Genomic DNA, 26617 nt, shown 5'->3' with positions numbered 1-26617 from the left:
GGACACTATGCATCAATTACATAGGTTTGGGCACAGGGGACACTATGCATCATTACATAGGTTTGTGCACAGGGGACACTATGCATCAATTACATATGTTTGGGCACAGGGGACACTATTCATCAATTACATAGGTTTGTGCACAGGGGACACTATGCATCATTACATAGGTTTGTGCACAGGGGACACTATGCATCAATTACATAGGTTTGTGCACAGGGGACACTATGGATCATTACATAGGTTTGTGCACAGGGGACACTATGCATCATTACATAGGTTTGTGCACAGGCGACACAATGCATCAATTACAAAGGTTTGTGCACAGGGGACACTATGCATCAATTACACAGGTTTGTGCACAGGGGACACTATGCATCAATTACATAGGTTTGTGCACAGGGGACACTATGCATCAATTACATAGGTTTGTGCACAGGGGACACTATGCATCATTACATAGGTTTGTGCACAGGGGACGCTATGCATCATTACATAGGTTTGTGCACAGGGGACGCTATGCATCATTTACATAGGTTTGGGCACAGGGGACACTATGCATCATTACATAGGTTTGTGCACAGGGGACACTATGCATCATTACATAGGTTTGTGCACAGGGGACACTATGCATCAATTACATAGGTTTGTGCACAGGGGACACTATGCATCATTACATAGGTTTGTGCACAGGTGACACTAGGCATCAATTACATAGGTTTGTGCACAGGTGACACTAGGCATCAATTACATAGGTTTGTGCACAGGGGACACTATGCATCAATTACATAGGTTTGTGCACAGGGGACACTATGCATCAATTACATAGGTTTGTGCACAGGGGACATTATGCATCAATTACATAGGTTTGTGCACAGGGGACACTATGCATCCATTACATAGGTTTGTGCACAGGGGACACTGTGCATCAATCACATAGGTTTGTGCACAGGGGACATTATGCATCAGTCACATGTGTGAGCAGAGTACACTGTGCAATATTTATATACTGTACTTTTGAAATGTGTGTGTAAATGTTCTAAAAACAAGGCAATGGCAACCAGGATTTGTCTGGGTCTGTATTACACATGCAGTACTGTATATTTACATCTACTGAGTGGTTGTAAATGTGTGAAAATGTGTCAGTTAAAAACATAGGGAAATACTGCTTACCATGGTGAATGGCTGTATTTTGCTGGCTCCCAACTTTTCATTGTTGCATTAACACCCTGAATAGAACTCCAATAATAAGTGTTTTCATCACTTTGTATTGTACAAATTTCTTCTTGCTTACTGTATTGACAGCAAGTGAAGGGAGATGGCTGGCCAGACGAGCACTTACATATGAACAGCGGCAGTGCTGGGCATTGATTTATATAGAGTAGAAATCATACAGCTGCTGCTGGTCATACACAGATTGTGCAGGCAATGGTTAGTACCACCGGTATGGATCTGGCCACCGCGATGCACCAGTTTGAAGGCAGTTTTTAATTCTGTAACCTGAGATTCCCTATCATTCAAATGAATAGTCTGCTGTGTCTGAGCAAACACAGATACCCGAAACTGCAGAGGTGTAGGCCAATGCCTCACCTTCCTCTGAAGTGGTGGCTGGGTTATAGCTCCCATGGCACTCAGCAGCTGATTACTTTTTTTGTAATCTTGTTACAAAATACATTTCTGTTGTTTGTTTTTTATCCGTAGGTTTTAGTGTTTCCTGTATTTCTGTGGGTATCCTAATCAACTAACACAGTAACCATGTTTGCAGCTAAAATAGGGTCAGCTCTGCCAGCAATATTTCTACAATACAGGATAGGAAGGGTAATCAGACAGAGCCTGACATCGGCATGCTTCTCTTAGGTTGATCGGGCCCTGCTGCCGCTCTCTGCTGACCTTTCCAAGTAGGCCAAATAAACAATATCAGCGGTGTTTAGATTTCAGACTGGTTTGCCTAGCAACTAATTTATTGCAAGAATATGCTTGTGTAAATAATGTGTTGAAGATCGGCTGTCTTCTGACAGATTTCCTTTGCTAGAAATAATGACATTTAGTGTAAAAATACACTTTTTAGGAGAAAGGAAAAGGAGGACTGTGTATTTGGTATGTCATCTCCATCAACATGCAAGTTGATCAAAAAGTTAACATGCACTATGCCCACACAAGGTAAAGTAACTGGCACAGGGCACAGCAAGGGCTTATCACGTACTCTGTTCAATTACTGACCAAATCAAATATATCAAAGAAATTCCTTTAAAATTTGCAAGGCATGTCAGACATGACCACATGCATCTAAAAAGCACCACTTTGAAAGAGCACACCATAAAAAAAGAAAGATATGTGAATGCAGCCTCAAAGTTCCAAACATTTTGTGAGAAATCCCTTATAAAACAAAATGAAAGGGATGTTGTCATGAGTTTGATGTGTGTTCCCTTTAAATGTGTCAAGTGGGGCTCCTTTCTCCTATCTGTTTGGTCAGTCTCTCTTCACCTGTGTTTCATCTGTTCTGTGTTTATGTCCATTCACTTTTCAGGGTTGATGGGTTCTTCTTATTAACAGCTCTAGAACTTCAGCCTCAGCTGTCCCTCTGTCAGGGGTAGCTACACAGACAGTGGTAGCTATTTCAGGGAGTCCTAATTTTTATATTGACAATGTGCAGTAACTGCACCCAATGACATATAAGCTTTTTGTAAATTAATGATTTTTATTGTTCATGTGGATTATTGCACTTTGATTGCATCATTGCCTTTGATGACCAGCCTGTTAGAAATTAAAATTCGACCTTTGCTCATATAAAACACTTTTCCTCCCTACAGCCCCCTGCTGCCCATCCCCTTCCCCACCATCTGAAAAGCTGATTCAATTTACTTTTTTATTTTGTACACTGGACCCTACCTCCCACCTACATTTTTGCGTAAGGTAGAATAACATCCCCTCCGCTGCTGGAGCCTCCTGGGATATGCACATCACAATTCCCAGGAAGCATCAGCTTCAACACAGAAGCCAGTTGAGGGCAGACCTAGCAGTGCATCATTAGGAGGCTGCCTGAACCAAAAAGAGACAGCTGGTTCCAGATGACGTCAGAAAGAAGGGGACGTACAAGACCCAGCATGCAACAACAAATAAGCAGGCCACAGCAGGACAATGCTGGATTCACTGGGTGTGAGACTATGGGTTTTTTTTAGAACAATCAAGCCAGTGGGGAAGTGAAGCTGCACTTTAAGTAGAAAATCACTTTATAATATGTCTAGAGCTTAGCTATAAAGGGAAAGTGATAAATTATCTTTAATGAATAGCTTCTGAAGCTATTAACAAATACTGGAATCTGTCTTCATATATTTAAGTAATTTTGTTCATATAAATACATTAAGATACTTGAAGTGCTATGAATTCCATGGGATTGCAAAAGATGCTATAAAAGGTATATTTAAGTGTTTTTTATGTGTTAAGTTTTAAGTAGGTGCCTTTAAAAAAAACTTCTGCATACAGTTCCCCCAGCCCCCTTTATAGTTACCTGAGCCGATCTTGATCCAGTGATGTGGCTCTCTCTCCTCACTAGACAGAAAGGTAGAGAGTCAACAGTGAGAGCCATTGGCTCCTGCTGCTGTCAGTCATAGCCAGTGAGGAGGGAGCTGGGGGTGCCGAGCCATGCTGTATGTTTCAATGGATACACAGAGCTAGCTAGAAAGCAAGCACACACAAGTGCCCCTAGAGGAGCCAAGAGCACCGGCAGGGGACCCAAGAAGAGGAGGATCTGGGCTGCTCTGGGCAAAACCATTAGGCTACGTTCACACTAGCCTTGTGTGCAGGCGGCAGAGAGGCGTTTGGGAAGCGTTTTTACCGCTTCCCAAACGCCTCTGCCAATTCTGCACATTACAGCACATGGTGCTGTTCTAACGGGAGCGTTTGCGTCGCGTCAAAACAGACGCCTCTGGACGAGTCAGGAGGCTTTGAAGCCTCCTATTCTCGTCTATGGTGCCGCTCCGCAAACGCCCGGCCGGCGTTTGCGACGCGGTTGCGGGGCGTTTGCGGAGCGGTAACACCACTCAAACTGCATTATAGGCGTTTGTGGGGCGTTATTAACGCTCGGCAAACGCCTAGCAAGGGCCGCTAAACCGCGCATGCGGCGTTTGCGGAGCGTTTGCCGAGCGTTAATAACGCTCCGCAAACGCCGGACCAACGCTTGCCAAACGCTATAGGGGCGTTTGGCAAGCGTTGGCAAAACAGCCTAGTGTGAACGAGCCCTTACAAGAGCAGGTAAGTATGACATGTTTGTTTGTTTTTAAACATGTTATCTTTAGAATCACTTTAAATGTTTATATAAATATTGGTGTTGAACTGGTTCTGAATGCATCTGAAATCCTTATTCTTCTATGTATTTTAACTTACAGGAAGGGACTTCTTGATTTACCAGAATGGAAGACTGTCTTCACACATCTTCAGAAAACCTCTCCAAATTAGTGAGTTGGGCTCATAGTCATGGGACAATTTGTAGCCTTATTCCAAACCTGAAGCACTTACTTTCTGAGGGCTCCCATGGGACTCTTACAGCTATGTGGGGATGCAGTGCTGGACATGCATACCACTGGCCATTGACTACAACATGTAGGGCTGGTCCTCAGGAGAGAGTATGTTTCCAGGACAGCAGAAGTTTCAACTCAGACAGTCCTAGTATAATAGGTGTGCCCTCAGAGACTCAGACTAGTCCTTTGGATAGGTACCCTGGGAGACCAGTAAAATCAAAACTTGACTGTAACAGAACAAGAGACTCCTGTGACTTTTCCTACTGTAGTGAACCTTCGGAGCTGGATGAGCCTGTAGAAGAATATGAAGATGAAACCACATTATTTGACATGGTGTGTGAATCTTCTGCAACAGATGAGGATAGTGACTTTGAACAGACAGTCCAACAGTCACCTAATGTTACCCGCAAGAGGCCTAGTGGTGGTGTTATCTCTTCTGTTTCCGGACCTCAGTCGCACATTGTGGATGAGGACAGTAGTGATGTGCTTGTGAAAAAAATTAAACAGGAAAAACCTGAAGACTACTATATTGTTGCTAATGCTGAACTTACTGGAGGCGTTGATGGTCCCTCACTGGCCCTGACACAAATGGCCAAGCCGAAGAACCAAACTGCCAACACAACCCCTTTTGTGGGACCATCCAAACCACCTAACATTTTGTCACCATCTCTAAATAACGAGCTTGAAGTACAAGCTATTGCACCTTCTTCTTTGGTCCTGCAAAGACCCACACCTCAAAAGCCTGTGAGACCACCATTGTCCTCCCAAAGCAAAATACCATCTAACCCTCCGGCTGTCAATCAGCAGAAGGGAATACAGATGACAGTCAGTACTTCCACAGGAAATCCTAGCCAGCCAATTAACATACCTTTATCAGCACTTCAATTGCCAGGACAGGAAAAAAAAGAGGTCTCTGAAGAACTTCTCCCACCTGTACTGAAGCCAGCATTATCCAGTGACATGGCCCTCTCCCCATCAATGAATGCAGAGCCTGAAGTAAGTTCCAGCCAGCAGCAGCCAAATACCATCCCTAATATCAGCTCTGAGGCAGCAGCACAGTCCATTCCAGGTATGTAACTGTGTGCATGTGACCATTAATGCTGTTCTATACATTGAATAATACCGAATCTATTAATGCTCAGAACAGAACATTACATAGCATTAGACTGGATGAAAATGATATTATTGTAATTTATTACTTTATTGTCTTTGTACGTGATTTTCACACGTCAGTTTTAATCTATGTATAGTTTTGCCTTAGTAGCGTATCCTAAGAAATCATGCATAAATTTATTTTGAACAGACGGGCTATTCATTTGGCAAAAGCTCTTATGTGATAGCTATAAGTCCCAACAATTGAAAATTTATTAAAGCACGCTTTAAGGATTGATTATTACAAGTAATGCATACAAAAATTACATTTCTTGCTTCAATCAATGAAGAAATATGACAGGTCCTAAAGTCCCCTTATAAAGTAGGATAGATCTACTGAGATACGCCTAGCTAGTCCTAAAAATGCTCACTCCCGTGATAACACCTATGTTGACTAATCTGTTTAAGAAAGATGTACATGTTTTATATACTTACCTATTTTTAGCCTGCTTTGGTCATGTGATCTGATTCCCCTGTATCAGTCAGCAGCAGCTGCAGGTGAGAGAAGGGAGTGCCGACAATGGATGAACCATAGGGGTCTATGGGGGAAGTCAACACTGCAGACTTTACTAGCTTTACTCAAACTTCTCTGCTCCAGGCCAATACATCCTCTTTTAGGTCCCTCCATTCCTGGCCAGTGCCTGTCTGCTTCTTTGTCTGTTAGCATGGTGCCAGTTGTATTGTAGCAATAGGCTTTCTCTCACTTAGGAGTAGCAATAAAAAGGTATGTAGTACTGATGCTGGAGCCTGTTCTGTTGTTGCGATGCAGGAGCTAGGAGAATGAATGACTGTTCAGGTGGGGTAGACAAGCAGTACTGAATCATCCATGAACAATACAGCTGCCCGGCATGTGTATGTGTTGTGGCCCCCATCTCGTCTCCTCAGTGCTCTGATTATATGGTCAGGCAGCACGCTGTCCAGTAACAAAGTTAGCTCAGAAGCTTTGGGCTGTACCACCTTTCTCTTACCACCCACCACACTTATGCCCCACTCTCTTCTGTCACCACCTATTGTGTCTGCAGCCCCCCTTCCCTTCCCATTGCCTGTGCCTACAGCTACTCCTTTGATTTGCAAACCAATGGATCCCCCAAGACTCCCTGCAGCCCCTCTTCTCTCACCACATAGTGCTCCTGCATTTTCATTTTCTCACCAACCACCACATCTTTTATTACCAACCGCACCCTCCACTGTGCCTGCAGCCTCCCTTTTTTTACCTTCTTTGACATCTGGCCCTCCTTTTCTTACCACCCTCCATGCTTCCCCATCCTCTCACCAATGCTCCTGTACATATCCCCACACAATCTCAACCTATGCCTGTATATCCCACCCCCCAATCCCAGGGTTGTAGTTACACACCGCTCCTCTGATCTTATCATTTCAGTATCACCCCCACTGCAACTACAGGCCTCCATTCACCAAGTGACCCCAGCAGTTTACCTGCACACCCTCACCCTGTTTAATTAGGCATACCCTAGTTTCTTTTAGTGAGTAAGTTGAAGAGCAACCCACAGAACACCAATGTAAAATGTAGCTTATTTCTTTACTATAGCGGGTGTATATAAAAATACAAAACTTTATTTTATTTAGGAAAGAATACAGAATGGCTAGAACTCCTGTCAGGTTTTTTTTGTGTGATTTATGTCCCATTAGGGAGATTTCCTTCACGTCCTGTCTTAGAGATACAACTGGAAGTGAGTGGAAATTTCTCTAAAGTAAGGGAAATTCCCTTTCAGACAGCTATCACTGTAACAAATGCCACTACTGGAGGATCTCCCCTCATTTTCTGTTCTGCAGACAGCAATTAAAACCTCAACAATACCTCAGGCTGTCCTGCACAAAGACTCCTCACAACTTCAGATAGACAAGGTTCTCAGCAAATGATGGCAGAGTTATGTATATAGTATTGAAATCTTGTCAGAGGTTCTAACCCTTGACCACTTTTTGCAAAAAAAAAAAAAAAAAAGTTCTATATATAGAAAAACTTGAATGTCTGAAAGAGCTTTACAATGTGAGATGGTTTTACAAGGTTAACTGTTTCATATATAGAGAGATTTTTTTTAGTCCAGCAAACCTGACTGCTATGTGCTGGTTGGTCATTAGGTCAGAGAAATGCAGATTGGCAGGTTCCTTACCAACCATTGTCAATAGCAGATCTTGAAGAGTTACTTTTGGTATTGACTGTATTGTATTGGGAGGCTCTAGGTATAAGCTAAGTGTAAATGTAGCTGCAGCAGATGTACTATATGATTTGTTTCCAAAAACGAGGTCAGCTGACATTTCGTTTTTGGTTCTGGTTAATTTCTGGAAGTGACAAAAAGAAAAGAAATACCTCCAGTCAAACTGCACAGCATATACTGTGTGGGGCAGCTGACAGATGCCCCATAGTAAGCCTATGGGTGACGTCACTACACAGGCATTTGCAGCCACTGTCAGCAGTCTCTTTAATTCACTGAAGCCGCCGCTGGAGAGATCGTGTGATGGACCAGAGTGTCTTCAGAATAGGTACGTATTAGCAACTCTTCTTAAACAGGTTAGATTGAATAGTCTTGAATGGGGGTGGGAGTTGGTTTACCCTTAGTTAAAATATGGCTGAACTTCTACTTTAAGATATTATGGTGACTCCAGAATGTACAAGGTTTAATATGAGGTTTACCAACAGGACAATTCCAATTTAAACCCTAGTCCCAGCATAAATACACTTTTAAAGCATACTTCAAAATTAATTTCTAGAAAGGGAACAATTGAGCAAACACACTCTGAAGCTGCTTAAAGGGTAACTCAACTTTCTAAAAAAAATATTACAAATAAAATACAAAAAGCATATACAATTGTGAAACAAGCCATATTGTAATATAAGGGTATTACAAATTACCTTTTTCAATCTGCAGCACTGTCAGTTTCTGTAAAATGCAATGTAATATGGAAACCTGGAGGAGTTCTGTACACAGCTGGTACAGGGAATACCCTAGCTTGTGTAATTGATTGTGTAACTGATTTTCTCAGATGTCTGCACTAAGTCACAAATCAAATTTTGGGCATCCTCTGCAACAAAAATGTAATTTCTTGTGAGATACTTCCAAAGGGTTGATTACGTTTAAAGGGATACGGACCCTGCCACTTTCCTTATTAGAACCCTGCAAGTGCATCAGTTGATTAATAATGAAAAATCACTCCCATTCACATTCACTTTGCACATGGGCACAGAAAAACACAGCTATTTCTTCAGAATAGCAAAAGGTAGGAATCTGCAACAATTTTTTTTTTTAATCCCTGCAATTTACATGGGTAATCCAAAGGGGAGTTTTTATTTCTCAACAAAAGTGAAGTTTATTTTTAAATATTTCATTGATCTCTCTTCTCTCTCTGTTCTACTCAGACTGTGAGATAATCAGATGAATTTCCACTGATTTTAATGTGAGAATATAAATCTAAACATAATGTAAATCTGTTGTTTGGATTACATAATCACATTATACTTCTCAGATTCCATCAGAAAGCATGGTGTAAAAATGATTGCTACTTTAGCGGAACAATGTAGAGAATAATGTAAATAATTGATACAAAAAATATATGAAAACATCTCACAGGAAGAATCGCAGCTGGCAACGAGGACTAATTATATTCTGTCTCACCTGGATATATCGGCAGGGCCTCTCAGTGCTCAACTCACATCACACATGTATGAGATTTACAAAATACTATTTGTAATGAATTAAAAAAAAAAGCCAAACGTGAGAGTGGCTATGAACAGCATGCATAGTTGAACAAATAACATAAAGGCATGATCTGATGGAAGAATGATCCCCTTGTTCAGGAAAGTGGAATCTTAATTATTCTTTTCGTGTGCACCGACATGCCTTGTTCATTATAGCAATTATGTTTCTATGGTTATTTTTATAACTGCTGTTTAAAAGGTAATATACTAACCGGTTCTGTTTAACCAGTGCAACAAAATGCCATTTAAATTAATGAATCAATAGTATAATAAATGATTTCATGCTGGTAACCAACATATTACTTAGACCAGGCATGCTCAACCTGTGTCCTGCGGGGCCATCTGATGTGGCACGTGACCTCAAACCTATGGCAACCTGCACAGCCTCCTTCATCAAATGAAAATTCGAAATTCAGAAGCATTTCATTTCAAAGTGCCCCGCAACGGGCTACCAGATCACTTAAGTGGCCCATGCTTTTAAAAAGGTTGAGTACTTCTGACATAGCTAGTCATCAGATACCCACTGCTGGTGGGGTTGTTAAGATGCCCTATAAATGAATATCTACATCAAAATCTACAAAAAACACATTTTATGTAATTCAGTTTGTTCTTTAGTACAGTCTTACAAACACATTCACCATGGCACTACTCAGAGAGAGAAAGAAAAAACAACGGCATTCCTTCCTCTCTGTGATCCCTGAAACCGGAAGCAGTGAGGATTTTGTCACTTCCAGTTTTGGCTCTTTGTTTACCTGACCGCTAGTGCTCGAGTAAGCAGCCAATCAAACCGACCTGTGTCTGATCGACTGCATTGGAGACCAGAGGAGAGATTTGGGGTCTAATAGACCTCAAATCTCTCTATTAAGAGGACCTGTCACAGCCCATGCTTTCATAAGGAATGAATCACAAGAGATCAATAAAGTTGATAAAAAAAACATTAGGGACAATGTAAAAATGGTTCAAATAAAATACATAAAAATAAAATATAATTGGCTGCTTTAGGAGTCTAACTAAAAACCTACAGAGATAGATATGTTTATGATTATAACCTGTTTCTGAAGCTGACATTGCCGCAGATATGCAAATTCACCTCTCCTAAAGCAGATGCTCAGAATAATGCATTGCCTGTGCTTCAGAATCAATGGAGTCGGTGCCTTCCCTGTCGTGTCTGTATAACCCCATTGACAGCTATGACATGCTTATGTGCAGAACTGGCCAAATAATACATTGTCTCTAAATTCTCCTGTGTCTAATTGATCTCTAGAGCCATGGGGACTCCACAGACTGTTTCCTTTGGAAACAGAAAGGATGTTGGAGTCTTATTGTGTTACTAGCTTAGATATAAATATAAATCTTTTGTTTACTTGGGGAAAAAGTAATTGTTTGTACCTGGTAAGGCAAATTATTTTATTGTAATCCCAGAGGAGCAACAAGATGATGCATTACTGAGCGCTCACAGGAGACACGTGATAGAAAACCAATCCTGTAACAAAATCGCCGCACTGCATTGCATCCGGCTGACAGGTGATAACAAATAATGGATCTGCGTGGCTGCACCTGTTATGTTACTGTACAGCAGTTATTAGTTTACCATCTATGTTTAATGTGCACAGCTCGACAGCCTAAACTACAAACTGGAGTCTTAGTTTTAACTTTCTTTCTGGTACAAATGTACTTTTTATATCTGTGTTGGTATCTTTATAATCTTATATAGTGAGCCATGCTTTGTGTACATTTCGTTCTTATAAGGAAAGCTGTGTGTCACATTTTCAGCAGTTACATAGGTTGTACAACAATTACCCCCCGTATGAGAACCTTGCTTGTCCATGTAATTTGAGATGCCAGAAGTCCTTTGTGTGTGCCACTCTTGGTATACTCAGATTCTCTTTTATAGAGACAGGAATTTAATGTGTAACTATAGGCAGAATAAAGAAAATGACATACACTCACCGGCCACATTATTAGATACACCTGTTCAATTGCTTGGTAACACAAATAGCTAATCAGCCAATCACATGGCTGCAACTAAATGCACTTAGGCATCTATATGTGGTGAAGACGACTTGCTGAAGTTCAAACCAAGCATCAGAATGGGGAAGAAAGGGGATTTTAAGCAGAGTTCCAGTCAGTTTTGTGTTTATTAAAAGTCAGCAGCTACAAAAACACACACTTACCTGTCCCAGGGTCCAGCAATGTTTTCACCCACGCCGTCCCTTCTCTGCCTCTTCTCTCCTCGGTGCCGGCATCACAACTCTGGGCACCAGGCTGTTACAGCTTGTGGTTTCACAGCCGGGTGCTGACTGCTCATGCACCAGTTGCGCTGCGCATTCGGATTGGTCCAGCAGTCTTCTGGGACCTGTGAAGTGTCCCAGAATACTGCAGGAGGAAGGAGGGGGGCCGAACTTCCATCTCACTTTGCCGCAGCGAACTTTGCAGGAAGTGGGAGCAGGCACCTATCAAAACCAGGTCCCCCCCAAAAGGTGCCAAATATGGCAGGGGAGGAGGAGGCAAACAAGCGGAGCTTCCACTATTGAGTGGAACTCCGCTTTGAGTGGCATGGTTGTTGATGCCAGACGAGCTGGTCTGAGTATTTCAAAAACTGCTGATCTGTTGAGATTTTCATGCACAACCATCTCTATGGTGTACAGAGAATGGTCGAAAAAAGAGAAAATATCCAGTGAGTGGCAGTTGTATGGACAAAAATGCCTTGTTGATGTCAGAGGTCAGAGGAGGTAGATTGGTTTGAGATGATAGAAAGGCAACAGTAACTCAAATAACCACTCGTTACAACCAAGGTATGTACAATGCCATCTCTGAATGCACAACACGTGGAACCTTGAAGCAGATGGGCTACAGGAGCAGAAGACCACTCCGGGTGCCACTCCTGTCAGCTAAGAACAGGAAATGGAGGCTACAATTCACACAGGCTTACCGAAACTGGACAATAGAAGATTGGAAAAACGTTGCCTGGTCTGATGAGTCTCGATTTCAGCTGCGTCCGGATTTGGCGTGAACAACTTGAAAGCATAGATCCTTCCTGCCTTGTATCAACGTTTCAGGCTGGTGATAGTTGTAATGATGTGGGGGATATTGTCTTGGCACTACCAAAGTGTACCTAATAAAGTGGCCATGAGTGTATGTGATGCAAACTGTCTATAAGGCTGTGTTGACCTACGTTGCTCTAAAATGCAACATTATTATTATTATTATACAGTATTTATAAAGCGCCGATAGTTCGTTCAGCGCTGTACATTACAAAGGGGAACAGAACATGTGACAGAACAATAACAATGCAATGCAAAACATGAGGGATTGAGGGCCCTGCTCTTTCGAGCTTACAATCTAGGAATGTATGCATTTTAGCATAGCAGATGTTAGCAGATGTCAATGCAATGCACAGGATATCTTGTGAAAATGCAGTACGCACGCTAAAATGCATGTCAACTGACTTCAAAATGTATGTCAACGGATGTCAAAACATATGTCAACGGACGTCAGAGTGTGACTAAAATGGGTGGAAATGTACATCCATTTTCAATACATTTTAGCTCAAGTCAGTGTGAATTGGCCGATCATGCCAGTAGATCTGTTATTTCCCACTAATAACAGGTCAAGTCCAGCAAAAGTAGCAGTTACAGTTACAGGAGTCCCAGACTCAGCTGCTAAATGGACAGAGCAGCTGTCAATCAACCATTAAGGGAATTGACTGCAGTGGACTTAACAAAACTACAGGGTGACCATTGTCCTGCAGAATTGGGAGCTGGTGGTCATCCTATTACTAAGAGAGGAGATAGGGTTACCAAGTATATTTAAACCCCCACTCCAATATAAAAAATAAAAAACCTTGTGCAACCACATTTACAAAGCAAAAAGAAAGCTATTTACACAACTTTGGCTTTTAAGTTCAGATACACTTTAACCAGCCATTTTAATGGTGTAATTTCTGATACGGTCCAACTAAAAATCATACCTTATAAGAAAATAAAAACATTAGGAGACTGACTATACTCTAGATCAGAGATCTTATAACTATCTATACAAAGGGCCAGTTTACTGTCTTTCAGACTTTAGGGGGACCACACTGTGGCCAGTGATAAAAGAAAATGCCCCATTATCAGTGGGGGTAAACAATGCCTCAGGCTTGATGGTGAGTGGGAGTAAAAATATTACATAGCGCCTGTGGTCAGTAGGAGGAGGTATTAGTAGGAGTAGTGTCCCATCGGTAGTCTCAGTGGGAGCAATAGTGCCCATTGTTTATATCAGTGGATGGAATTATACTCCACTGTTGGTGGAAGGAATGGTTCCTCATTATTGGTGTCAGTTAGAGAAATAGTGGATCATATAAGTTGGAGGAATAGTGTTTCAGGGGTCTGCTACAGATTGGAGACCACTACTCTAGATAACATAAGTGTCTTTCTTATGACTCAAGTTTATAATATGTATCCTCACAACATCTAGGTTACGACATGTTGCATTTACAAATGGAATATTGTTCCTCAGTAGGTAGGCGAGTTTGTCTTACAATATATTCCTATTATAAAATTATAGCTGTAAAACATGATAACATCTACATCTACATCCACAGCTGGTTGCAATACACAAACAGATGGTAGTAGAATAGGTGCAAGCAGAAGCATAGTCGTGGTCAGGCCTAAGTCAGTACCAAAGTTATCATGTTTTAAAGTGGTAGTAAACTTGACTTAAAAAAAAAAAAATCTTCTTCTTGCCAGGTAATGTCATAATGTTCTAGTATGCATAGCATACTACCACATAATGAAAGACACCACTCACAGGGCTTCCATCTTCACCTGGTCTTCCTTCTGGGTTCACAGGCTCTGGCCACTTGATTGGCCAAGCCGTGATGACGTTACTCCTGTGCATGAGCACAGGAGCCTCGGCTGCAGCACGGAGCACAGGGTATACCGTTACTTCAGAGTGCATACTCTGGTAATGAGACACAGGGACAGTGAATATTTCCTAAACGGTGCATGTATAGAAGATATTCCTTGTACCTACAGGTAAGGTTTATCATAAGCCTACTTTTAGTTGGGTACAAGTGTCCAGTGGGAGTTTCCTGCCACTTTAAGGGGTGAACAATAAGAGTGGGTGGTGAATCAGCAGCTAAGGGCTAGTGCATGAGTAGTGGTAATAAGGACGCAGTGCAGCAGTAGTAATAAGAGGCAAGATACTGGCATAAGTGTAATAATCTGGAAAACAGGTAGTGTAGAGGTTATGGCTTTAAAAGGAAGTTCAGCAGAATACTGGATATGAATGAAGGTTGATCAAGAGATCAGTCAGGGAGCTATCTAGAGGTTCAGGTCGCTCCATAGGAAGAGCCACTGCCAGACACAACAGAGACCCTGGCAGATGTTCTACACATTCCCCACTCTGTTAAATAACAATGCTTTTGTTAATGTCCCTGTCCCCATGGCAGATACACTATATTGCCAAAGGTGTTAGGACCCCCCTACAAATCATTGGATTCAGATGTTCCAATCACCTCCATGTCCACAGTTGTATAAAACACCAAGCACCAAGGCATACAGACTGCTTCTACAAACGTTTTTGAAAGAATGGGTCACTCTCAGGAGTTCAGTAAATTCAAGAGTGGTACCGTGATAGGTTGCCAGCTGTGCAATAAGTCCATCCATGAAATTTCCATGCTACTAAATATTGCATGGTCAGCTGTTAGTGGTATTATAGCAAAGTGGAAGCAACTGGGAACAGCCACAAAATGGTAGACCACCTAAAATGGCAGAGTGGGGTCAATGCATGCTGAAGTGCACAGTGCGCAGACATCGCCAGCTGTCTGCAGGGTCAATAGCTAAAGACCTCCAAACTTTATATGGCCTTCAGATTAGCTCAACAACAGTGCGTAGAGAGCTTCATGGAATGGGTTTCCATGGTCAAGCAGCTGCATCCAAGCCTTACATCACCAAGTGCAATGCAAAGTGTTGGATGCAGTGGTGTAAAGCACATTGCCACTGGACTCTGGAGCAGTGGAGACGTGTTCTCTGGAGTGATGAATCATGCTTTTCTGTTTGGAAATCCGATGGATGTGTCTGGGCTTGGCGGATGCCAGGAGAATGGCACTTGCCTGACTGCATTGTGCCAAGTGTAAAGTTTGGTGGAAGGGGGATTATGGTGTGCGGTGGTTTTTCAGGGGTTGGGCTTGGCCCCTTAGTTCCAGTGAAGGGAACTCTTAAGGCATCAGCAAACCAAGACATTTTGGACAATTTCATGCTCCCAACTTTGTGGGAACAGTTTGGGGATGGCCCCTTCCTGTTCCAACATGGCTGCGTACCAGTGCACAAAGCAAGGTCCATAAAGACATGGATTAACAAATTTGGAGTGGAGGAACTTGACTGGCCTGCACAGAGTCCTGACCTCAATCCAATAGAACACCTTTTGGATGAATTAGAGAGGAGACTAAGAGCCAGGCCTTCTCGTCAGATATCAGTGCCTGACCTCACAAATGCATTTCTGGAATAATGGTCAAACATTCCCATAGACACACTCCTAAACCTTGTAAACAGCCTTCCCAGAAGAGATGAAGCTGTTATAGCTGCAAAGGGTGGGCCAACTCAATATTAAACCCTACAGACTAAGACTGGGATGCCATTAAAGTTCATGTGTGTGTAAAGGCAGGCGTCCCAATACTATTATAATAGTGGGATAATGGTAATATAGTGTATTTTCCAGCACTTCTTGTCCTTTTGATACCCTCACATTAGGATAAAAAGTGAAGGTTAATTTTCACAACAGGAACACAAACTGCAAAAAAAATCTGACAGATGTTCTCTCTTTCACACTCTTTCCTAAGCTGTTGTTGGGCTTTTAGGGGAACTTATCAGAAAGAAACAGGTGGCTTCCACTGTTATCCTTCTGAAAAAACTAGTTGGTCACCACTATGGATCTGATAAAGCATAATATAAAGTGAAGTTTCATAGCATTACATACCAGGAATGTCCTTGCCTTTCACATGGGGTTATCAGCCACTTTGTCCTTGCAGGGTTGTCTTTTTATGTAAAACTGTGTTCTACTACCATTTACAGTATTTTCCCTCAGTCACCAATTAATGTCTCACCAACTGTGCATTCTAGGAAGGATCTAACATGTACTATTGTTCCATGTAGGTATCTTCTACTTTCCTAACCAGCAATTCAAAGCAACTAATGAAATCACTAAAATGACTTGTCAATCTCTCTTTACTTATACTACTACTACCACTACCACTACTACTGAAAACAGAAGCAAAAAACATTCATCCAAATTGAATCTGTTTCCTCTAGCAACTAGTCAGGTTTCTTTTTTTATACTTTCAAAGAATCAAGCTGACACCTATTTACTTGCTCCACTTTTGCAGTGTTTTCCATATTTTTTTTTCAGTACTTTTCCATAAATCAACCACCTGTGCCTGGTGGTAAGTGGCCCAGATTGGAAAAGGTTGAGAATAATGAGGAGCTGACATTCCCAGAACAAGCAATTACTGGGAACAAGGACATTTTAAAGGAAACCTACACTGGGAATGTACAGAAGCTACCATTGCTGACTTCTCTGAAAATATTACATGCCTGATGCCTGTCTGTCTTTCTGAAATAGTGGTTTCTGTATATTCACATAACTGAAACAAACACACATAAATCAGGGGTTCTGAATTTGTTCCTGATCTTCATGGTTGCTTCAAGTCAGAAAGTAGTTAACCCAAAGGATCAATATGACATCCTGACAATTAGCATTTTTCAAGGGAAGTCTACAGTGGTAGCCTTCTTAATTCTCATAATAATGCAGAAGCCCTAGGTGGGCAGGCTTTTTAAGGACCTCAAGTGTTCACCAATGTGGCTCCTCCTTTGCTACTCTGGAAATTCACCGTTATGTAAATTTCATTTTTCATGGCAGCGATAACATATTGCATTAAAAAAACTGCTTTATCCGGGTACTGAGTTTTTCTTTCAGCTTGTTCTGCACCATGAGCAAATCTACATCAAGATATGTTAATTCTGCAGTCTCTTCTGTACTACCATTGTATAGTCTGCAACATCTATCTAGTTTTCAGTTGCTGCATTTTGAGATCTGAAAGAAGCTGGCCTAATTAAACTGGCAGTGCTGAGCATGATGAAAGTTAGCTGAGGACAATAATATTTATAGTATGATAAGGATTATATTTTTACATCTATAAGCAATTATTGTGGTGCTAGTCGCTTACAGCATACATTTGTGCTGAGTTTTCACATAGCAAAATTAATACAATACATTACATTTCATTGAAGCATAAATGAGAAAATACGCTTAAAGAAAAAGTGAGGAACATTGATTGGCTTATTTAGAAAAGCTGTCTATAGATATCAGAAGTGCAAACATGACCCATCTGTTTTACAAAGGTTTGTATCTATTCTACCTGCATAGCGTTTGCATGTTCTTCCCTTGCTGTCATGAATTTCCTCCTACACGGCAAAGACATGCTGATAGGTTAAATCGATCCTGCCTAAATTGAGAAGTCATCAAGAGAACTGCTATCAATTCCGGATGAAGGTAACACAGTCAGAGCCCAATGATGATAAGTTAAATTCTTGCACAGTTTATTGAAAACATTAAAACCATTTTTTGTAATGAGGCAGCTTACAAAGTGCTCCAAACCTGACAAATCTTGCTTGACTCCTGTCTAAATTGACCCTAGTCAGGGCAGGGACTAAGGTAAATGTACACTTACAGTCATAGTCAAAAATATTGACACCCGTGCATTTCTGTCAATTAATGCAATTACTAAAAGCCAAATCTGACACATTCCACTCAATATCCCAAAAATGGACTGGACAAAATTATTGGCACTCTCAATTTAATATTTGGTAGCACCCCCCTTGGAAAAAATAACTGAAATCAATTGCTTCCTGTAACCATGAATGAGTTTCTTACACCTCTCTACTGGAATTTTGGACCACTCTGTTTTCGCCAACTGCTGCAGGTCTCTCAGATAGGAAGGGTTCCTTTTCCCAACTGCTGTTTTGCGATCTCTTCACAGGTGTTGTATGGGATTGAAATCTGGACTCATTGCTGGCCAGTTCAGTACTCTCCGGTACTTTGTCTTAAACCATTTCTGGGTGCCTTTTTGATGTGTGCTTTGGGTCATTGTCCTGCTGTAAGACCCATGACCTCTGATGGAGACCCAACTTTCTGACACTGGACCCTACATTACACCCCAGAATTCTTTGGTAGTCTTCAGATTTCATAATGCCATGCACATGGTCAAGACATCCAGTGCCTGAAGCAGCAAAGTAACCCTAAAACATCAGTGATCCTCTACTATGTTTGACTATAGGGACTGTATTTTTTTCTTTAAAGGCTTCATTTCTTTTTTTCCAAAGACAGTTGAATGATGGGCTTTACCAAAAGGCTGTAATTTTGTTTCGTCTGTCCACAGCACATTCTCCCAAAAGGATTTTGGCTTCCTCAGGTATGTTTTGGCAAACTCCAATCTGGCTTTTTTACGTTTCTATGTCAGCAGTGGGGTCCTCCTGGGTCTTCTACTATAGTGCCCCTTTTCATTCAGATTGCAACGTATAGTGCAAGCTGACACAGTTGTACCCTGTGCCTGAAGGTCAGCTTGAATTTGTCTGGAAGTTGATTGAAGTGCTATATCCACCATTCAAACAATCCTTCGTTGCAATTGATTATATTTTTCTCTTTCGTCCATGTCCAGGGAGATTAGCTAAGCTACAGTGCCATGGGCTGTAAACTTCTTGACAGTGTTGCACACAGCGGACACAGAAACATTAAGATCTGTTAATTGATACAGGTGAGTTTGATTGCAAATTACAGGAGCATCACAAACATGGAATGCAATTATTTCTTACAATTTTGAGAAGGTGCCAATTATTTTTTCTAGTCCATTTTTGGGGTTTTGCGTGCAATGTGTCAGATTTAGCTTCTTGTTTGACTCTTTTTGCATGGACTGTGTCAGATTTGGCTTTTTGTTTCTTGTGCACTTTGTCCACATTTGCATCCATCCTTTGTGTTTTTGGCTGCCCACTTCTTATGTCATTGTGGACATCTTCCCATCCCTCCTTAAACTGCTTAGGCCATTAAAAAACTTAGGACTTTTGACTTTTTGAAAACCCAGTACTTCCTGCCTAACTCCTATTGTTATGGTACTTTCAACTGCACCTTGCATTTCAGACGCAATTCCATAGTCAACCAGTCACCCTTGTGGTTTTGGGGATGGAGTCTCTACTATGGAATGACTCTCTGGTGAAGCTGCTGTCCACTATCTACAACACCTTTCATCCATCTATTCATGATTATCCTGTGCAGCAGTTGGTCTCTACACGGGATTGGTTATTCCAATTTAAAATTCTTCATTGAGTATACTTTACACCTCAAAAACTGCATAGGATCTTCCTTACACATCCAACTAGGAGTTGTTATCCGGAAGATCTGGCAATGTTTCATCATATCTTCTGGACTTTTGCAGTTATACGATCATTTTGGGAAGAGGTGTCCAGGTTCATAGGGGCTACAAACTGCATATTTGTCCCCCTGACTTTTGATGTGTGTATTTTGGGCCTAGGTCATCTATTTTCATGTTAAAGTGGTTCTAAAGGCTATGCATGAAGGTAAAAAACCTTCAGTGTGCAGTTCCTCACGCACCCCCCTAATGCTTACCTGAGCCTGATTGCGATCCAGCTATGTGCATGAGAGCAGCAGCTCTCTCGGGTCTCTCTCTCCTCATTGGCTGATACACAGCAGCGGGAGTTGCTGTGTATCACAGCCAGTGAGGAGGGAGTGGGGGGAGAAACTGAGCCGTGCTCTGTGTGCCCCATAGACACACAGTGGAGGCTTGGGATCGAGTACAAGCAGCTTGCTCTGGGGCTCTCGGCAAGGGGGAGAGGTCAGATACGCTGTCAGGGGATCCGAGAAGAGGAGGATCAGTGCTGCTCTGTGCAAAACCATTACACAGAGCAGGTAAGTATGATATGTTTATTATTTTAAAGGAAAAATGTAGTATTTAGAACCACTTTAATCCATTCTAGATTTCTGTCACTCATTTTCCGACAACAGCGCAATTGACACACGTTATGTCTTCTACTACGCCATAAAGACTGAGTCAACTGGTCTGTGACCCAGGCAAGTGCAAGTTAGCACATGTCAGAATAGAACATGCTTGAGTGCGAATGGTTGTGTGACTCACCACTATAGTTCTATGCCACAGGCATTTTGAGAATTACTCGTATTTAGGAGACCAAAAAGGGATCAAATAAAAGAGGTTTATTATTAGGGTTAACATATACTTTAAAGCACATTTTTTTGTATGATGTGTGCATATAGAATAATTTGTTGTATTTTTACTACAATTTTTACTGAGCATTATCATGAGCTCTGCAATAATTGATGCGTCAGACCTGTCATGGTATGATATCAGATGATACCTCATATGTGGAGAAGTGATTGTCTGGCATGTATTATTTTGTCAGACATTTCAATAGTTTTATCCTTATTGCATCTTCAGTGGACAAGGTGGAGGAAAAATAACCTTGTCTTCATGTAAACAACATCTCTGCACTGCTGACGTTTGTACCCATTTTATCAGTGTGCTTGCTTGATTTAGAAAAAAGCAAGCATACATCTCTCTGGTGTTAAGAAAACATTGTGCTTTCCATTATCCTCCTGGCCTCTGTTGAAGACTGCCATTAATATTTGTCTCCCCTTGTTGATTCATCCTAATTACATGTCAAGGTCTACATGACTGGTCTCTTCATTCTTTTATAAGGAGAAGTGTTTACATGTAGAGCTCTGTAATATAAACCACTCATCTTATGTCTGCTTTTATCTTCTTGTTGCTCTTTTGTTGGCTTTCCCACATAAAAAGTTATCTGACTGTTCTTGAGTTTTAACAATGTTCGTAACATTTTCATAAAGTCATTTTAGTTAATGAACCCTGTAAAAATATATTCCCTCTCCTTTTCCTTTTATTATGTTTTTATTTAAAGACAAGCCAGAAACTGAATTCAGTCATTAAAAATTTAATGCTATCCAGAAATCAGTGCAGCTGTGCTAAAATCTCATTCGGGCTATCCTCATCCAGTGCACCCTGATTCTGCAAGCCAATCCCATGTTCGTTTGGTGGGACACGGCCTCTTGTCCTATGATTACAGGATGTGCTTCCTCTCTCTTACAGTCCTAAATGTTGTTGAGACTATTTAGACAGAGGGAGATCAAACACAAATTCATAAACATAGATGTGGCATAGCAATGAAGCACAAAAAAGACATGTAGCTGTAGGATTCAAAGTATGGTGCACTATCTCTGCATCTGGCATAAATTAGGAATGACCAAACCATGCAAGTTTACAGATCCTAGCGGACTCAACAAGCATATTGGTGCTACTACCTCTCACTATATCCCACACCTGTAACCTGGTGTCCAGGCTGAGGTAGCTGAAGCCTCATCTGAATCAATCCACAAATAAAGCCAGCACCATGGTGTATATTCTGCAAGCATGGGTTTTATTCAGCAGGTATGCACAGTAACAGCCATAGAATGTAGAACTGTTGATGTTTTTCACTTTGCCTAAAATTACTGGTGTATTGTATACTGGTTCAGAAACCCAGTGTATTTGCCAAACAGAGGACACCGCCAGTCTTACATTTCAAGTACATGCGAGCAAAGTTGACATTTATTAAATCGTTGGCAATTTGGAAGCTGTGGAATGTGGAAAAAAGTCAACAAAGGAGACCAACAGCCACCAACCATTTGGTCATCCTAAAATTTATATTGATGCAGCAGATCTAACATTTGCTAAGTTGTTGCTATTTTTATGCAGTGTGCCAGAAATTTTTGTGGCCTTCTGCAGTTCATGTGTGCTTGCACCATACTACCACACTAATTGCAAAATATTTAACAAAGGAAACTGTCAGTGACTTTTTACCAAAACGATGTGAACAGTGCACCTGTTCTGCACTTTGTGTCCACACATTCCACTCTCATAACACCAAGCACTCTAAAATAAATTACTAAAAGGTATTAGAAAATGTAACCCCTGGGTATAATAGGCACATACACCTCTCCCCACTATTTACATTGTTGTATATTTGTTAATTCTTACCCTGCTATGTTGCCCCCAGTGAGGCTCAGCTTGGTTACATCACCAGAAAGTTGGACAACCTTCTAGTCATAGATGGATTGTTCCCTCATATAGAAAGATGTGGTCATTCAGACTACCAAACTGCTGGGACTTTCCTCCCCAAGACGTTATTCCCCTATTGCAAAACACACATGGTAAATGGACCATTCAATTTACTATGGAAAAAAGAGAACAACCTCAAAATTATAACAGACATTTTTAACTTGTATAAAACTTTTTTATACAAGTCTCATTGGTAATAAAATGTGCATTGTGCACATCTAATTCAAAACAACACGTGGGACATCTCCCATTTATATTTTATTTTTTCGTTTTGACTTTAAAAATTGTTTCAAGCACCTTGCTTCCAGCTTGTCTTTAGATATGAAGTGTGGTTATCAAGGCAAGAAGAAACTTTGGGACCATGGTATCAAGACAAGGACATTGGATGCAAAATGGAGAGCTGCTAGCAGGATCCATATCATCATTGCAACACTAATATTTAGAAACCCTATGACCTAGAGAAATTATTAAAAGTCAGCTCAGCATAACACACCCCAGATAAGTGATTGTTCTTACCTGAAGAAGAAAACACATGAACTATGCAGCAAGTCCTGTATGCCATATATAAGAAGGTACAGATAAAGTTACAGACTGAGAGAAGTTCTACCATGCAACCAAATTTGTTTATTTCAGGTACTTATATGGTGCTGTCAGTTTATGCAGCGCTTTACATATATATTGTACATTCACATAAGTCCCTAACCCTTAAGGTGAGTACAATCTAAAGTCCCTAACTGCCATTCATACATACACATACTGGGGCCAATTTAGACAGGAGCCAATTAACCAACCAGCATGTCTTTGGAGTGTGGGAGGAAACCAGAGTATATGGAGGAAACCCACACAGGCACAGGGAGAACATGCAAACTCCAGGAAGGTGGTGCTGTGGTTGGGATTCGAACCAACAACCCTAGTACTGCCAGCAGTGATGTATTTAGACTTTGTGCTGCCCTAGGCAACACAAACATTTTGCACCCCTCCCCCCCCAACGAGAGAGCAAGAGAGTAAATAAGTGTGTGTGTGTATATATATATATATATATATATATATATATATATATATATATATATATATATATATATATAATTCTCTCTCTTCCCTCTCTCTTTCTCCCTCTCTCTCACCCCCTTTCTCTCCCCCCTCTTCTCTCTCTCTCTCTCTCTCCCTCTCTTCCCCTGTCTCTCTCTCTCCCCCTACCTCTCTTCCCCTCTCTCTTTTAACTCTCTCTCTCTCTCTCTCTCTCTTCCCTCTCTCCTCCTTCTCTCTCTCTCCTCTCTCTCCTCTCTCTCTCTTCCCCCTCTCTCTTCCCCCTCTCTCTCTTCCCCCTCTCTCTCTTCCCCCTGTCTCTTCCCTTTCTCTCTCTTCCCCCTCTTTCTCTCTCTCTTCATTCCCTCTCTCTTCACCATCTCTCTTCCCTCTCTCTCTCCTCCATCTTCTCTCTCTTTCCCCTTCTCTCTCTTCCCCCCCCCTCTCTCTCTATCTTCCCTCTCTCTTTTCTCTCTCTTCCCTCTCTCTCTTCTCCCCCTTTCTCTCTTCCCCCCTCTCTCTCTCTTTATTCTCTCTCTCTCTCCCCTCCCCCTTTCTCTCTTCCCTCTCCGTTTCTCACATCGTATGGGGCTGCACACACACACACCTCCTCCAAGGGCTGCTGATCTCCGTGCAGCAGGAAGGAGGAGGGGGGGGGGGGAGGTGTGTGCAGTCCCATAGGATCTGTCAGTGCAGGGAGGGAGACAGGGAGATCCCACAGACCACAGCACAGCTCACCTCCTTTGGATCCTCTCCTCTCCCTGCTCCAGGCTGTCCCCTGGTCCCGGCTCGTCAGCTGCTGGAGGGAGAGGTACAGGAGCATCGCTCTGCAACTGCCCTCCCCCACATCGATCCTCCTGCTGTCCTCCGTGCCACTGCAAGAGTACCGAAGGTACCCCTCTGCTGGCGGCCCTTCATGGCTCTGTCCACCGCTGCTCTCACGGTCCCTTCTTCCGGGGGGCGTTGCCGCCCCCCTAAAAATTGCCGCCCTAGGCAACGCCTTGTTTGCCTTGCGGTAGATATGCCCCTGACTGCCAGGCAGAAGTGCTAACGGTTTAGCCACTGTGCTTCCCACTTTGTGTTGGTCTATCACATAAAATCCCAACAAAATACAATTAAGTTTTTGGTTGAAACCTACACAGGCACAGGGAGAACATGCAAACTCCAGGCAGGTGGTGCCATGGTTGGGATTTGAACCAATGACCCTAGTGCTGCCAGGTGGAAGTGCTAACCATTTAGCCACTGTGCTCCTGAAATCAGCCTGCATTCCTAATAGATCCATGAAAACCAGGTTTTATTTGTACCAAACATAATTTTAGTCATCTACATAAAATTATATTAATAATTTATAAAAAGTGGTATACAGTATGTTCTTATCCCTAACATTATTTTGTATTCCTCATCATTTTGTTACCGCAATAATAATTGCAACATGTTCCTCTTTTTGCCTTAGTAAATAAAGTCATTTAACTTGTTTGTCAGTTAATGGATTGTTTGTCTTTAGGTTGTAATTTAATTGACCATAGACTTACATGGTTCTATTCTATTGTAGCTGTCTGTTGCTAGCTCTATGAAAATCTATAATTGCTCTTCTTTACATGGACATGAATTGGATATAAATGTCATTTATATCTGAAGTTCTTACTCAGTTAATGAAAATATTTTGCTCCTCAACTGCTGTCTATTTTTCTGATAAAATTGATGTGGCATTTAAGAAGTGTCTAGAGCAGCAGTTATTGATAGTCAAGGGGTTGCCCTGCATTCTGTTTTTTTTCAATCTAGCTGTAGAGAAGCATTGCACACACACCACATATGGCTGCACAAAGAAATGAGTGACAGGCTCAACAATTATACATGTTGCTCTCTTTTTTTTTTTTTTTTAGGGAAACTTTCCAAAGCAAACCCATAGCTAAGCTCTGATACTAATTGCAATGGTGTCAGCCTAGTCGCTTATAGGTTAATGAGCATAATGTTGCAGTTTGTGGATGTGGTTAAATGGGCGGGGTTTGACAGGTAAAATTATTATAATAGACACAGTTGTCTACATAAAAAAATTCCGGACACATTATCATTAGGGACATTGAGTGCAAGAAGTAGAAACGCTCTTGATTTTAGGGTGAGGGGACAAGACTGTATTTGCATGCACATAAGATGAAAATCTTGAAGATTTTTAACCTTGCCTTGCAGAAGCCTCTGCTCATTTCTGCAAATACCAAGCACTTCTCTGTTTAATCCATGCATATTTCATTGAGGAGAAGGTAGCCTCATTATGCAGCTTCTTGATGTGATATTCATATGAACAGCTAAATAGATTATTTTTTGTATTTCTATTCTTACCTCTAAGACTGACTATAGTGTTTGCTATTCAGAAAACCAAGAAATGTTTGCATTTAATTAAATTTGATGAAGATGTTCCAGGTGTCTTTTTCCGCAATTTGGTTTCTGCATCTTATTGTGATTTTTGAGCCAATCTATCATCTCCAGGTCAGTTATATATTTTGTAAAGGGTTTAGCAATCTTGCCATTGAGTTTAAGTTTCTCAAAGTCAAGAGAGTCAAGTGGAGAGTCTGCATTTACTGTAATCATACAATCAGTTCTAGTGTTCTAAAAAAAACATACTGCACACCTGACATATGTATTCTACCAACATTTAAACTCCTAATATAGTAAACCTAAAATCAACCTGCAAGCTGTTATTAAACACAGACAAGGCTTAAGGATGCTAGTTACAGATTACAAGAAGTATGCTAGTTCTACGGACAGCCAACACTAGATCAAAGCCTAAGCTGTGCTAGGTACCATCTATCTTACAAAATCCCTTATGGACATTTCCAGGACTGGCATATTTTATGCAGCCGTCTACCTGTGGTTTGATCTAAAAGGGTTCTAAAGTCTCAAGGTTTTTTAGCAGCCCCCCGACCACTTATGTGAGTCCCCTCTTGATCCAGCGATGTTCACAAGAGCCGTGGTTCTCCAGGGACTCTCACTCCTGATTGGCTGAGGCAGCAGCGGGAGCCATTGGCATTC

General features: G+C 41.5%; 1 protein-coding gene across 2 annotated transcripts in view; it reads left to right on the top strand.

The window, feature by feature from the left end:
- The window catches only part of KIAA1958 (KIAA1958 ortholog), a 90200-nt gene that overhangs the window by 41653 nt on the left and 21930 nt on the right, over nucleotides 1–26617 (top strand). For both annotated transcript variants that reach the window (XM_089670929.1, XM_089670928.1), the window contains exon 2: nucleotides 4386–5586. In XM_089670929.1, the coding sequence (XP_089527055.1) occupies nucleotides 4410–5586 (1177 nt within the window). In that variant the 5' untranslated portion in view covers nucleotides 4386–4409. The remainder of the gene's footprint in view (nucleotides 1–4385; nucleotides 5587–26617) is intronic.

The sequence above is a fragment of the Staurois parvus genome, unplaced genomic scaffold (assembly GCF_062004578.1).
Source record: "Staurois parvus isolate SC_StPar_1 unplaced genomic scaffold, SC_StPar_1.0 ptg000096l, whole genome shotgun sequence".
NCBI lineage: Eukaryota > Metazoa > Chordata > Amphibia > Anura > Ranidae > Staurois > Staurois parvus.
The sequence above is the reverse complement of the archived record's forward strand: the minus strand, read 5'-3'. Positions and strand labels throughout refer to the sequence as shown.